Raw genomic sequence first — 15674 nt, forward strand, 5'->3', positions numbered from 1 at the left:
ACTTTTTATTAAAAAAATGGTCTGTGGAGATAGTTGTTTTTCTATATCTGCCTTTTGAGAATTTATTTTATTCTTTTAGTTTAATGTAATGAAGTGCATACTGATGCAAGAACAACTTCCCAGCCAAAAGTCTGAGGGTAATGAGCTTTGTACCATTTCATGAGAATCTCCTATAGAAGAGCAGCTGGCTGGGGCCCAATTCAGGATGATACAAAATGCCTCGAGAACACCATGTCCAGGCAGCCAGAGCCAATAAGTGTCTGTCCTAGCTAGAGGAAGTTAGCAAAAATTGCCAAAGTTTTAAAACATTGGCTGTGGTTCAGGAAATCTCCCCTCTGTGTACTGAGGAGACTCCTTCTCTGGTCAAATAAAGCTGGGATCACTTGGGCTGGCAAGATCAGCTGTGGAACTGACAGCTGTTGTCCCTCGCCTCTTCCCACTTGGAAGGAGATGTGAGCTTATATAACCTCCTCCACCCACTTGCACCAGTCCCCGAGGATCCCAGCATGCAGCACAGGCAGGGCTGCTGTGAGCTCTCAGTGAATACCGTATCACTCTTTGTACAGGAGGAGAACGCTTCTTGTCAGCAGGATATGGCACTTTGGCATGTAACAAACTAAGGCCTTTCTTCACAAGGGCACTCCAGCAAAGATTTCCTAAATTCTTGCTGGGGCCTCCAGAGAAGAAATAATGAGCATAATGAATAAGAATTCTAAAAACTAAAATGTAAGATTCACCTTCAACACTGTATACAAAATTCAGATTCATGACTATTTTTAAGGAATGATAAATGTAGAAAAAGGAGATGGCACAGTTCAGCAACTTCCCAGACAGCCAAGATACATGAGGTTACTGGCTCTCAATCTTTGCCCCAAGGGGAATTGCCTCATTGCTCTTTTCCTGTGTCAGACAAAAATGGCAATGCTAAATGGTCTTAGACTGCTAAGGAATCAGTCATACAGATAAATCAATCAAGCCAAGGATCATAAACCTTGTAAGGGTTTATAACCTATAAGTTAAAAGGAAGACTTATAAAGTCATCTTTAAAATGTATAGAAGTACTTCACAGAAATAGAACTAATGTTTCAATGCCAAACATGTTTTATGCACTATCTCACTGAATCCTCACAACAATGCTATGAGGCAAATATCATTATTGTTCACATTTTAGAGTTGAAAACAAAGCTCAGAGAAGTGAAGTAGTTCACTCCATGTCACAAAATCAGTAAGGAGCAGAGTTGGTCTGCTCAGTTCCGACACCTATGTGCCATGTAGCCAAAGGTGTGGACTCTGGAATCAGATAACCTGGGTTCAAGTACCAGCTCTGCTCCTTTCTAGCTCTTGACTGTACAAAAGTTATGTCACCTCCCTGTGCCTTAGATTTTCGTTGTTGTTGTTTTTTATTTGTGTTTGGTAATTTTGTTTATTTAAATCTGTAAAACAGGAATGAGTAAGACTCCCTACCTTATAGAGTATTTTTGAGGATTAAATGAATGAGTATCTGTAGACTTCTTAGAAGAATACCTGGCACTGTATGAGCATATGAATGTCTGACAAATAAACACATATAAATATGCTATAATAGCATAAAGACAGAAGAGGCCATGAGTCATATCTAGCCCACTGTGCTGCTTCCAAGAATAACTCCACTTAACACATCACATAGCAACAGATGCCTCTCTAAAAGATCTTTGGGGACAGCAATGTTACCGGTTTTCCTAATAACATACAATATTTAAGTACAGTTACATGCAAAAAGTACTTATTCTGCCTGAACTTCAATTCTTCCTATTATGATTTTGGCCTACTTCTCTTTGCTCAGGTCTTTGAAAAAATGGAAAACAGATAAGCATGGCAATGTGGAAAGTAAAATTGTAGTAAAACAGCTTTAATTTCATGAGAAAAGAAGGAGAGCTGAAACCTCTTCCAATCCCCCTCCTCAAATATTAACTATTCTTCTAAAGCAATGAAGATTGAGGATTAGAAAAAGAACTCAAAGTTCCAGTCTAGACTGATTCTACCTGGCTGTTTGAACATAGACTAATCACTGCATCCACTTACTCTAGAATCCTTATCTGGAAAATGAAAACACAAAATGAAGAGATCACATGAACACTTAATGTTCAAATATCAAGGAAAATGACTTAAGGTCACACTAAGGAAGTGTCATGATTAGAACTCAAAACCAGACCTCCTAACCACAAGGATCTTCCAACTACATCTCTCACTCTCCATCAGAATATCTTTTCTAGCTCTCATCTTCTGACTTCCTACAACCATTACTTTTCAGCCAAGGCATGGTAGATTGAATTATTGTTCCCAAATTTCCCCCATCTCTCTGTATCCATGTACTCTGCCATGTGACCTTGCAGTTCTGCTAAAGGAAGAATGTGTTTCAACTCCTTACTGATGTTGGGCCTGACCATATGATTTGTTCTGGCCAACTGAATTTGTAAGGAAGCAGTGGTAGGCTGGCTTTGAGCCTAGCTTTGAAAGACCCACATGTCTCTGCTTACTCACCATGCACTTCTGCCATCATCCTGAGAATAATGCCTCAGATGATCCTCTGATGTCTGAAAAATTGAGACATATACCATACCTAAATGAAACTTGTGGCCTGAGCCAAGCCCCATCGAACCTAACTGAAAAAAACAAAACTACTTCAGCCAATCCATAGATGTGTGAGCCAGAAATAAATGCTTACTGCTGTATGCCACTGAATTTTGGGATGCTTTATTGTGTTATTATTATGATATCTAACCAATATGTAAGGTTTTCTGGAATTCCCAGAAAATTATTTCCTGGTGATGTGAATGTCTTAAAGATCCAAAAATGTGAGCCCTGATTAAATTGCCATACATATCATCAGGCAACATCATCTACCAACAATTTTCCTTTTTCCAATGTGAGGGTTTACTCGTGAACTCAAACACCAGCTTGCTTAAAGTTCTTATTTTCCTGCCTCAGTTTTCTCATCTTCAAAATAAATGTGACAGTAAAGGCTGCATCATTAAGTTGTCACAAGGCTGAAAAGACATTGCATGATAAATATTTAATAACATATTGAGTGTTTCATAAGAATAGCAGTGATGATGATGAATTGGCATCTTCCTTGATACAATCAAGGAAAGGAAAATAAATGCTTTGAAAACAATATGCTAACCATTTCCTTTTAACTATTGAATTCTGGTTGGGGCGCAGGCCGTTTTTCCCCCTTACTTACCTAATAACGCCAGCCCCTTCCTAATTGTTAAAGGAAGTGAGAAGCAGCTGTGACTCACACACACAGAGGCTATATAAGTAAATATGAAAAAAAAATTCTCTGGACATGCATATCCTACTGTGAGCAGAAGCCAGTTCCCTGGGGAGCTTTTTTCAGAGGAAGTCTGGCTTTGGAAGATGGACCTCCTCGAAGACTGCTGTGCCTGGTGAGACTGACAACGTAGTGCCAGTTGAACGGCAACATTTTTAAACATCCGCTTTGGTTAAAAAACAAGCTTAGTTCAACCATTGTGGAAGACGGTGTGGCGATTCCTCAAGGCCTTAGAAATAGAAATTCCATTTGACCCAGCAATCCCATTACTGGGTATATATCCAAAGGACTATAGATCGTTCTACTGTAGGGACACATGTACACGAATGTTCATTGCAGCACTGTTTACAATAGCGGGGACCTGGAATCAACCCAAATGCCCATTGATAATAGACTGGATTGGAAAAGTGTGGCACATATACACCATGGAATATTATGCAGCAATCAGAAATGATGAGTTCGTGTCGTTTGTAGGGACATGGATGAATCTGGAAAACATCATCCTCGGCAAACTGACACAAGAACAGAAAATGAAGCGCCGCATATTCTCACTCATAGGTGGGTGATGAAAGATGAGAACACATGGACACAGAAAGGGGAGTACTAAACACTGGGGTCTATTGGGGGGAAAAGGGGAGGGCCAGTGGGAGGGGGAGGTGGGGAGGGATAGCCTGGGGAGAAATGCCAAATGTGGGTGAAGGGGAGAAGAAAAGCAAAGCACACTGCCATGTGTGTACCTACGCAACTGTCTTGCATGCTCTGCTCATGTACCCCAAAACCTATAATCCAATAAAAAATTAAAAAAAAATATATATATATATACCCCTCAATTTTCAAAATAGAAATCTAGAGACCCAGCTAGACTCTAGTCTTGGCTTGTATTAATCACAGAACTTTAGAAGCAAAATAAACTATATAGTTCATTCCCCTTGTATTTTTCAGATAAGGAAACTGTGACGCAAAAAGGTGCATCTGATTCTTTCTGAAGAGAAATGGCTAAAGCCGGAATGGGTTAAACAAGGGCCAAGATATTGGGCCTACAAGGGTATCTCAACATAACTTGAACAAAAATAGAACTCATAGAATTCTGTCCAAAATATCATATTTATGGAATATCTCTGAAGAAATGGGTGACTACATCTGACTAGGAATCAGGTGACCTGGGCTCTGACCTCATCTCCCCTGCTAACCATCTATGCCCCTAGGTCAATCACTTAACCTTCTAAGCTTCAGTTCCCTCAACTGTAAAGTGAGGTGGGACTATTAACTTTGAAGGTATCTTCTGCTACTAAACATAAGCTACAATATAAATGGATAGTAATAAGTCAGGTTCAGTTAAGTTTTTTAAAATTTTAAACCACAATATGCTTACATCATATAGGCAGAAATCATTGCCATATAAGTTTTATAAGTGCCTGTAGAAGCTAAAGCAACTCCATCTTGGATGCTAATCCACTATATTGACTTCTGATTAACCTTTGTTCTGGGAATGCCTCTAAGATTTCTACTTTATCTAGATAGTTATCAATCCTGCCCTTAGATCAAAATAACCTTGACCATAGATCCTGCCCTTAGAAAGATTCACATAAGCATTCTTGTCTTTGCCGGGAAGATCAACTTCAACTGTCCTACATGTTCCTTCCCTATATTATGTAAGCCCTGGGTCTAGGGGGTAATGGCACAGGGATCCACCATCTTGTCTCACTGCTGTCCAAGACTATGGCTTCTATTTGTAAATATCTATTAAATGTTTATCCTTCAGAAACTGGATATATCAGCTTATTTCTTCAGCCTCTCAGCTTCCTTAGACTTCAGGGGTAGGTGTGCATAGACCTGCTCACTGTGGAACAGTGCTTAAGACCTGCTGGATGAACAAAAGTGATATAAGGAGCATGAAGGTAGCAGAAGAACATGAGTTTTATTCCTTGCTCTGCCACTAGCTTCCCATAGAACCTAGGAGAGGTCACATTCCCTCTCCGGGTCTTTGAGGCAGTCTCTCTTTGGAAGACAAGGTATGGTGAAAGTGCCTCTGTAATTATTATATTAAAGTTCTATAGACACATAGCCAGTATTTTTCTCTTTCCTGCCCTTTGAATATATTCCAGAGGCTCCTGATTACATTCCAACATCTCTATTCTCAAAAGGCCATTATGGCAGTCACTGTTCATTGCCAATTCAACAGTCATCCTCCTTCTTCTGATTTCTTCAGATATCAGGCAGGCAAGCAATGTTCCCAAAAAAAGCAAGCCCCTCTCCCAGGCCAAAGGGGAATTTTAGTACTCCTATTTCTTTTTCCTAAATATTGTCCTAGGAGTTTGCCCACAACTCTGCTATTGCCAATGAGTTATTAGGAAAAGTCAGCTGGCAACTGTGGTAAGACATTTTTCTTCTGGATAAAAGACAAAGTCATGTGAAAAGAGCCTTTTCTGGCTGGGCACAGTGGCTCACACCTGCAATCCAGCAATTTGGGAAACCTCGGCCTCCCAAACACCTGAGGTCAGGAGTTCAAGACCAGCCTGGGCAACATGGTGAAACCCCGTCTCTGCCAAAAATCAAAACATTAGCCAGGCGTGGTGGCATGTGCCTATAATCTCAGCTACCTGGGAGGGGCTGAGGCATGAGAATTGCTTGAGCCTGGGAGGCAGAGGTTGCAGTAAATCAAGATTATACCACTCCAGCCAGCGAGGCAGAGTGAGACTATCTCCCAAAAAAAAAAAAAAATCTGTACAGTAGAATTCTCTCCACGAGTGACTGCTTCGTTTTCTATATAAGGATTAGAGACACAATATACATTTGTTGAATCAAATTCTCTTGCATCTTTTTGAACTAACTCATTTTCCTAGAATATGTAGCAAATAAAATACTTTTATACTGCTAATGATGAATGCTAACATAAATTGAAACAACCACTTTGTAGACCAATTTGGCAACACACCTAGTGAAAATGCATAGATTCTATAACACAGAAATTCTACTTCTAAGTATATATCCAGGAGAAGTGTTGAAATGTGCACAAGGAGACATGTAAATCACTGTTACAGGAGTATTGCTTGCATTCGCATAAAAAAATGGAAGCAAATGACTCATTCATCAACAAGATAAAGAGCCTGGCACAGTGTCTCACAATCCAAACACTTTAGGAGGCCGAGGCTGGAAGATCACTTGGGACCGGGAGTTTGAGACCAGACTGGGCAACACAGGAAGACCTCATCTCAACAAAAATTTAAAAAATTTGCCAGGTTTGATGTTATGCGCCTATAGCTTCAGCTGCTCGAGTGGCTGAGATGGGAAGATTGCTGGAGCCTGGGAGTTTAAGGCTATAGTGAGCTGTGATTATACCACTGCACTCCAGCCTGGGCAACAAAGCAAGGCCCTGTCTCAAAAAAAAAAAAAAAAAAAAGGTAATTGTTTAAGAAACCACGAGATCTGCACATGTACCCCAGAACCTAAAGTACAATTAAAAAAAAAAGAAATCATGAGAAAAAAACAACATATAAAAGAGCACATGCAGATCATTCCTTTTCTTATAAATATGAAAAACAATGATGGGAAATATTTATATGGTGTGTACTATGTGTCCCAAACTGATTCATCTATGTTACGGTGAACAACAGCTCTAGTTCATTTCTTCTCATTGCTATAGAATAATGACAATTTGCCACAACATATATATCCATTCAACAGGTGACAGGCATTATTAATCCTTTTTTAAAAATCTTCTGATATAAGCCCCATATAGCAGGGTTCAGAGTGCAGTGCAGTAGAAAGAGTACAGTCCCTGGAGTGACAAAAATCTGTTTGAAACTAGCTTCTGTTAATAACTATGTGCCCTTCTACATGTTATTTGGCCATTACAGATCTTGACTTCCCTACCTGTAGGATACAAATAATAATAATTGAAAGGACATAAACTAAGTACCTAGTACATGGTAGCTATTATTATAAGGCTATTGTACACTTGAAAATCACTTACAGATTACTGTCATATAGCTTAATTCTTTGGCACCTTGACCACTTGATCTTCCCTGCTAATGCACTCTGGTAGCCACTGAAACCCAAACATGGAAATTCAAATTTTTTGAAGCTATCACTGGGTAGTTTGCTGCTGTTTCCTTCCCCTCTCTCCCACAGCAAGCACTGGCCTTTGGAATGTGGACCAACACTAACATGTTTGTCTTCATCTACATTGTCAGGTTTGTTCCACCCTTGATGTGTTTTCAGTCTCATCTACCTCCAGAACAGACCCTTTTCTTAAATTTCTTTCTGTGATATCTGTACATGGATGAGAAACAGCATTAAGACTGACAACCCCACGTCCTGTCATCAATGCCCTCTTGCCTGCCATCTCTTGGGTGAGAACACACTATATTATAGCTTCCACACCAGCTCCCACTCTTCATGAAGTGGGTTAAATGCAGACTCAGATGTCTTAGTCAGACGATTTGGCCCTGGTCCCACCAGAAACCACAAAAAGACTCAATTCAGTGGCTGTTCCTCTCTGGCAAGGGTACCCTTGAAAAAGAACTGAAAACATCATACTGTGGGCAACTCTGACAAGACCCAAAAAATATGAATCAAAGGGTACAAATACTCTCCCTGTCATGAGGCTAGAGGGGATGACTGAGTCTTTATTCTGCCGTCTCTACTGGACAGTCTAGCATTCTACACTGCAAAATGAAAGACCCATTATAAACAGAGCTGGATTAAGACTTGTTTGTCTTCCCTTAATCTTGGCTCAGAGAAGTGGGCGGTGGGGAGTTGCATGGTGATAGGAAGGGGAATAGTGGTGAGAAAAGTTCTGCAAACCAAGTGATAGCTAAAGTGCACACATTGGGGAGGACACACAAACTTTGCATGTGTTGGGAGTTTTGAGAGGTGAGATGGGTAAGAGTGAACCAAACAAATCTAGAGTGGCTGCCCAAAGAACTCTAAACCTAGTAGAGAAGAAATTGGATAAAGGGGCAAAGAAAGAAATCATCCTTCGTCTCTCCTTGGTACCAGAAATTAACTCATGGACTCACGGCCAAGGAACCTGAGTACAAATCCTGGATTGTCCACTGGTTTTTGCCACTGTAAAATGACTCTATTAATAACATCAAGAAGATTACACTAAGCTTCCAGACTAGAATAGAAATGTTATAACCCCTAAAATGAAAAGTGAATGTGTGACTGATGGGAGTTGAGAGCTAAAAGGGTTAATTAAGCAAGACAGAAGTGCTAGTACCTTCATCTTACAAAGCTGTAGTCAAAAGTTGGTCAAATAAGAAACAAGAGTTTAAGTATATCATTTAAAATAACAGAGGTAAGCAGTACAAGAAGTAAAATGGTGTTATAATTATCAAAGAGTGGAAGAAGAGGGAGAGTAAGATGGAAGTGTGAACAATGATCTCCTGTATTCACAGCATGGAGAAATAATTTTAAACTAAAATAAAACATAGTAATATAAGCATTTTAAACTATAAAAATAACTAACAGAAGAATGAAACATAAATGGTTAAAAGTGGATACCTCTGGGTAGTGGGAAAATATGAGAAGCCTTTTGATTTTCTTTGTAGAATCTGTACTACTATTTTATTTTTTAAAAAATGTCTCTACCTATATCTGTTATAAAATTTTAATTTTTAAAATGGAAAAATCAGCACTAATTATTTTCTCAAAAAGTACGGATTGTGAAATGAGGCTAGTCTGATGAAACTGCAGATCACACATTAAAGTTAGAAAAAAACAAATGTTTATCTCATTGTATAAATATGCCAACTGCCATACAGAAGTTGAAAGACATATCCTATTTAATTGAAAACAGGAAGATCTATCTGGTTTAACCATAAGGAGGTGGTTTACAAATATTTTTAACCAATAGAGTTTTGTTATAAAGGACATGTTGCCCTAAAATTCCACTATAGAAAACACAGCCAAGGGAAAGTGCCACTTGAAGAATCAGTGCCACTTGAGGAAGTTAATCCTGCTTGAATAACAGGATGAGTTTATACAGAATGTGGTCACTATTAGTTAGGAGCATTATCTGTGTTATTTTCTTCCTTCCTTCATTGCTTTCATCCATCCTCCCTACCTCCCTCCACTTCTATGACAAAAAGATAACCTCTCACATCCTGCGAAGCCAGAGACACATACCAGGAGACCTAGTAACATGAAACCTCTTCATATGCCAGTAGTCACTTGGGAAGCATTCAACGTTCAACACCCCTATCCCTCTGTTCCTGCCTCACTCATTAACATCTCAGTTCTTTTTGATTTGTAATTCACACTAAGTCCATCGTCAATTGGACAGTTTCATGGAGCACATTCTGTACTCCCTATTCTATTACCAGTACTAACAAGAATTATAATAATGAAAGAAAATTATTTAGTGCATATTATTGATGAAAGAAACTTATTTAGCACATATTATTTGCCAGGTACTGTACTAAGAACTTTATATATGTCAACTAATTTAATTAATTGAATAACTATCTGTATACAAATTTTCATCAAATACTTCCTCCTCTTGATTCTGAAGTCCCAGAAAGCCTATAAACTACCTACCAAATGGGGAAGAGCTATCTATGGAATGTAATTTCTTTGTCTAGTTCAGTGCTATCCAATAGAAAGATAATGCAAGCCACATGTAATTTGAAAATTTTTAGTAGTCACATTTCAAAAACAAAAAATAGATGACCAAATATTATCATTTAAACATATAATCAAAATAAAATGTAACATTTTCTTTTTTTTTCTTACTATCTTCATAATCCATGGTATATTTTACACTTAGAGCACAACAAGTTCTGTCTACCGCATTTCTAGTACTCAGCGGACAAATATTTAGTTAATTACCCTTAGAATCTCAAACTAGCGGAAGATCAGATTTGGAATATTTGCCCATTGTTCTTGTTGTCAGGAGCCATGAGAAAACTGAGGTTCAGAGAGAAGTGATGTTTCCTGTAAAGTGAAATAAGCCCTAGACTTACAACCAGAATTCAATTCACATCCAAGCTATTGAATGACCTTAGAGGCTACACCTCACTGAGCTTGGTGTCCCCATCTTTTAATGGTGGATAATAACCTTTATAAGACTGTTCTGGCGTTCAAGTGAGAACATGGATCTATATACATAAGAGTCTAATATAGCACCTACCATAACCAGTGAACTCTCAAAGCCAGCTAGCAGCAATGCTGAGTGTATGAGACTAGGTCCAATCAGGAGATAGAGAACATTACAAATAATTAACATAGAAGAAAACTCTATATGGTACCCTAAGGCTAAGAAAAAGTACTCAAATAAGGACAAATTTTAATGGGGTTCAGACCTCACTTGAAAAGGAGTAATTTGGTGGGGCATGGTAGCTCACGCCTGTAATTCTAACACTTTAGGAGACCAAGGCAGGAAGACTGCTTGAGCTCAGGTGATTGAGACCAGTCTGAGCAATATGGTGAAACCCCATCTGTATAAAAATTACAAATAAATTAGCCAGGCTTCGTGGTATGTGCCTGTAGTCCCAGCAACTCGAGAGGCTGAGGTGAGAGGATCACCTGAGCCTGGGGAGGTAGAGGCTGAAGTGAGCCATGATTATACCACTGCACCGCAGCATGAGTGTCAGAGTGAGACCTACCCTGTCTCACAAAAAAAAAAAAAAGAAGAAGAAGAAGAAGAAGGAGTAATTTAACACACCAGATAGCAGAATGTTTGCTGCTTTGGCCTGGTGGTTCATAGTCATTACATAAGCAGGAGGCAACTCACCAGAGTATAAAAAGGCAGACCAACAGTGACCACCAGAGAAGGCAGAAAAAGAACGTGGGAAAACTGCATTCCAGGTGAGCTCAGCAGGGCCAGCCTGGTTTGGTGGGAGCCCCCTAGGGTGCAAGCTCAATGTATGAGGGCTCTGCAGAGGCAGTAATAGCTCCATGATAACTCTTCAGCCATCAAGCAGGCCATGTGGGATAGGGGGTCTACAGAGGGAAGCTGAGGGACAGTATGGTCATGAAGCCTTCAAGGAGATTGAGGCACCACGTGTCTGGGTGGGTGGCTAGGTCAGAGCTCCATCAGCTGTCCTCCCCCCGCCCCACCCCCACCACAGCTGAAAACTTCATGAGATCTCCCTCCTCCTACAGTGTCCCTCCACCTCCCTCTACTGAAAGAGCTTAAAAGCATGCTCACTATAAAGGTGAGATGCTTAAAGAAAATCTGTCCATTATCACAGAGCGGGTATTGAGAGGCTTGGAACTAATTGGCAATAAATTGATAACACATAGGGGTAGACTGTAAGCTACATTTTGACTATTGGGATTCTAGATAGATAGTTTATTGGAGACATGACTCATACTAACTTGGTCTCCTTTGTAGATGTGCACATTGGCCTTACTGGTAAAGAAGTATGAAAAAAGATAGATATGTATGTAACCTTTCTGAGACTCACTTTCTTCATTGAGACAATGGATATCAAAAAATCCTACCTCACAGTTTTGCTGTGAGAATTAAGGAAGAAAGCATAAGTTAAATCCTTAGCACAGAAAGTACAGTCATGCAACACAAAATGATGTTTCAGTAAACAATGAACTGCATATACAATGACAGTCCTATAAGATTATAATACAGTATTTTTACTGTACATCTTTTATGTTTAAACAAATACTTACCATCAGGTTATGACTGCCTATACTATTTAGCACAGTTAACACCCATACAAGTTTGCAGCCTAGGAGCAATAGGCTATACCATCTGGCCTAGTTGTGTATTAGGCTAGACTGTTGCGATTTGTGTTAAGCACACTCCTATGAGATTCACACAACCAAGAAAGCAGGTCATGATGCATTTCCCAGAACAAAACGCTAAGCAATGCATCACTGCACATAATACAAATTCATTTCCGTTTGCTCAGATAACACGAGGGCAACCATGATAGTATATCCTTGCTTTTCTAGTGTTATTCTTATAAAGGAATGAAAGTAAATAAAATTATTCCACAAGTGGTTATTTTTATCCTCACTTGTAATTTTTTTTTTTTTTTTGAGACAAAGTCTCACTCTGTCACCCAGGCTAGAGTGCAGTGGCATGATCTTGGCTCACTGCAAATTCCACCTCCCAGGTTCAGGCAATTCTCCTGCCTCAGCCTCCTGAGTAGCTGGGATTACAGGCATGTGCCACCACACCCAGCTAATTTTTGTATTTTTAGTAGAAACGAGGTTTTACCATGTTGGTCAGGCTGGTCTCAAACTCCTGACCTCGTGATCCAGCTGCCTCAGCCTCCCAAACTGCTGGGATTACAGGTGTGAGCCACCGTGCCTGGCCACTTGTAATTTTTAAATATACTTCTGTCCTTCAATCATATCCTCTCCCAACTAAGTATTGATGTTAATGAGACTCCAGTGAAACAAGTAGAATCCGGTATTGCTGGGCTATCAGGGGAACTCACTTTGCTTGAACACCTAATAATGCCCACGTCAACCTGACTGATGATAGCAGGTAGCGGGAGCTCAACCACAAATTTGCTCTTTCATCTCGAAGTTTGCTACTTTCATGGCCAGACATTGTGGCTCATGTCTGTAATATCAGCACTTTGGGAGGCTGAGTTGGCAAGATCATCAGGAGTTCGTGTCTCTTAAAAGAAGAAAAACTCAATAATAATAAAAAGAAAAACTTGGCTATTTTCAAATTATTGATCCAAACTGATTGTCATAATATTCCAGATAACATTCATTACTCTTAGTCCTAAAAAAACCTGGATGCTTGGTCAAGATGCTGTATTTTAGCCCTGGTAGAAGAAACTACCTTTGCTACATGGTGGATACAAATTGAGAGCTCATGAAACAGACTTACACTGAGCTGAAAAGATTCAAAATGAAAATTATTCACATCCCTTAATGAGACACTGGAGAATCATAGATACATGGATGGTTAAGCTGAACAGAATTTGAAATTATCTGGCACACAGCATTGTTTAATAGAACTTTCCACAATGACGGAAATGTATTTTATCTGTACTGTCCAACACAGTAAACTACTAGACACTGTGACTGCTGAGCACTCGAAATGTGGCTAGAAAGAATGAGGAGCTGAGTTGTTAATTTAGTTTTATTTAAATAGATAGTGGCTACCACAATAGACAGCAAAGATCTAGATACCATCGCTTAATGTAAAAAGCATAGAATGTAAAGCTAAAAAGACCTTTAGGTCTAAATCCAGGCCAGTATACTTACTAACCACATTAGTCTGTACTCACACTGCTATAAAGAAATACCTGAGACTGGGTAATTTATAAAGCAAAGAAGTTTAATGGGCTCACAGTTCTGCATGCTGTACAGGAAGTATAGCAGCTTCTCCTTCTGGTGAAGTCTCAGGAAACAAAATCATGGCGGAAAGTGAAAGGAAAGCAGGTACATCTTACATGGCCAGAGTAGGAGCAAGAGCAGGAGAGCTGCTACACACTTTCAAACAACCAATTCTGATGAGAACTCAATCACAGCTTCAAGGGAATGGTGCTGAACCATTCATGAAGGGTCCACCCTCATGATGCAATCACCTCCCACCAGGCCCCACCTCCAACACTGGGAATTACAAGTGAACATGAGATTTAGGTGGGGACACAGATCCAAACTATATCACTAGCTAGATAACTTTGGTCATGTTATTTATCTTGTCCAAGGCTCAGTTACTTCATTTGTCAAATGAGAAAATGCCAGAAGCACATGAGGTTCTTGTGATTAAAGAATGAACGTAAAGAACCTAGCCCAGTGCTCAACATAGCAGGCAGTTGATAAATGATAGCTAATTTTTCAGACAAAACACCAAAAGGAGAAGCAATTTATGCACAGACACAGAGTCTGTTGACCACAAAGTCAGAGGCCAATTCTAGATTTTTTTACTTTCTTTCGTTCTTTTTCTTTCTTTCTTTTTTTTTTTTTTTTTGAGATGGCGTTTTGCTCTCATTGCCCAGGCTGGAGTGCGATGGCACGATCTCAGCTCACAGCAACCTCTGCCTCCTGGGTTCAAGTGATTCTCCTGCCTCAGCCTCCTGAGTAGCTGGGATTACAGGCATGCACCACCACCCCCAGTTAATTTTGCATTTTTAGTAGAGATAGGGGTTTCTCCATGTTGGTTAGGCTGGTCTCAAACTCCGGACCTCAGGTGATCCACCCGCCTTGACCACACGAAGTGCTAGGATTACAGGCATGAGCCACCGCATCTGGCCTGATCATTTTTCTTATAGCAACTAATCCCCCACCCCTCCTCCTTTATCATGTTAGTCCAGGCTACTATAACAGAATGCCATAGACAGAGTAACTTAAACAACAAACATTTATTTTACACAGTTTAGGAGGGTGACTAGGCCAAGAGCAAAGCACCAGCAGGTTGCTGCTTATTTTTTTTAAAGTGAAGAGTACTCACTCATACAACTACTCATTACTATTTAAAAAAAAAAACATATACAGAAAATGTACCTTGGTGAAGCCTATTTGTTCCTTCCGGAAATTTTCCAGGGGTTTAATCAGCAAATCACTAGCATTGTGTACCTAGACAAAAAGAAAAAACAAACAGAACAATTTCCAGGTTAACAAGGTTCAGATACAAGATTCCTTATTACTGTGACATTTTCATTTATACACCATCCTGAAAAATGTTATATGGTTTGTTGATTTGTAGGTTTTTGTTACTCTTTTGTTTCTACATTGTTTCTGAAAATCAAATGCATTGAGAAGAAATGAGAGAATAATAATAGGGGCATTACTCTGTAATTTTAATGGTAGTCTGACCTGAGTTTTTAATCAATAAGTATCTGTGTTGTCCAGAAGAAGACACAGGAGACCTGAAGGACAGGTGAAAAAGAGAAAAGAGAATGGCCAATACAAGAAAAAGACAATTGCAACAAGCGCAAATCATTTCATCAGAGGCAAATGACTGTGCAGAGATAGCATTGGGAAAAATCATTTACAGTCCTGCCTGTGCCATAAAACCAGAACATTACCAGCAGAATGTGGAGTGCATTACAGCATCACAGAAAGTACTAGACTAGGCCTTCAAATTACCTAAATATAAATGCTCAGAAGCTAATAGGAATGGCCTGTTCAGGGATTATTAATATCGGCAACAATAAATACATTCTGGAGATATAAAAACATCAGATTCAAAGAAGACTCCTTGTTCTTTGGGCAGACAAAGGTATACAAGGCTTTTTCTTCATATAAACAAACCTCTTAGGAGATTGCATCTGACCAAGGCAACAAGTGGGGTTTGTACCTCAGTGGTGAGAGAATCACTAAAATGGAAGACCTTAGAGAAGGCATCTGAAGGGCTGCATTTTGGGAACCATGGCATTAATTTTTATCGATTACAAGACAGAAAACTAAAAGACTAGTTTCCTCGTCA

General features: G+C 39.5%; 1 protein-coding gene across 10 annotated transcripts in view; it reads right to left on the reverse strand.

Moving 5' to 3' along the window:
- Positions 1-15674, reverse strand: part of OPHN1 (oligophrenin 1) — a 426354-nt gene that overhangs the window by 243191 nt on the left and 167489 nt on the right. For all 10 annotated transcript variants that reach the window (XM_078363585.1, XM_078363584.1, XM_078363579.1 and 7 more), the window contains one exon: positions 14750-14821. In XM_078363585.1, coding sequence (XP_078219711.1) covers positions 14750-14821 — 72 coding nt within the window. The remainder of the gene's footprint in view (positions 1-14749; positions 14822-15674) is intronic.

Source organism: Callithrix jacchus, chromosome X (assembly GCF_049354715.1).
Source record: "Callithrix jacchus isolate 240 chromosome X, calJac240_pri, whole genome shotgun sequence".
NCBI classification, from domain to species: Eukaryota; Metazoa; Chordata; class Mammalia; order Primates; family Cebidae; genus Callithrix; species Callithrix jacchus.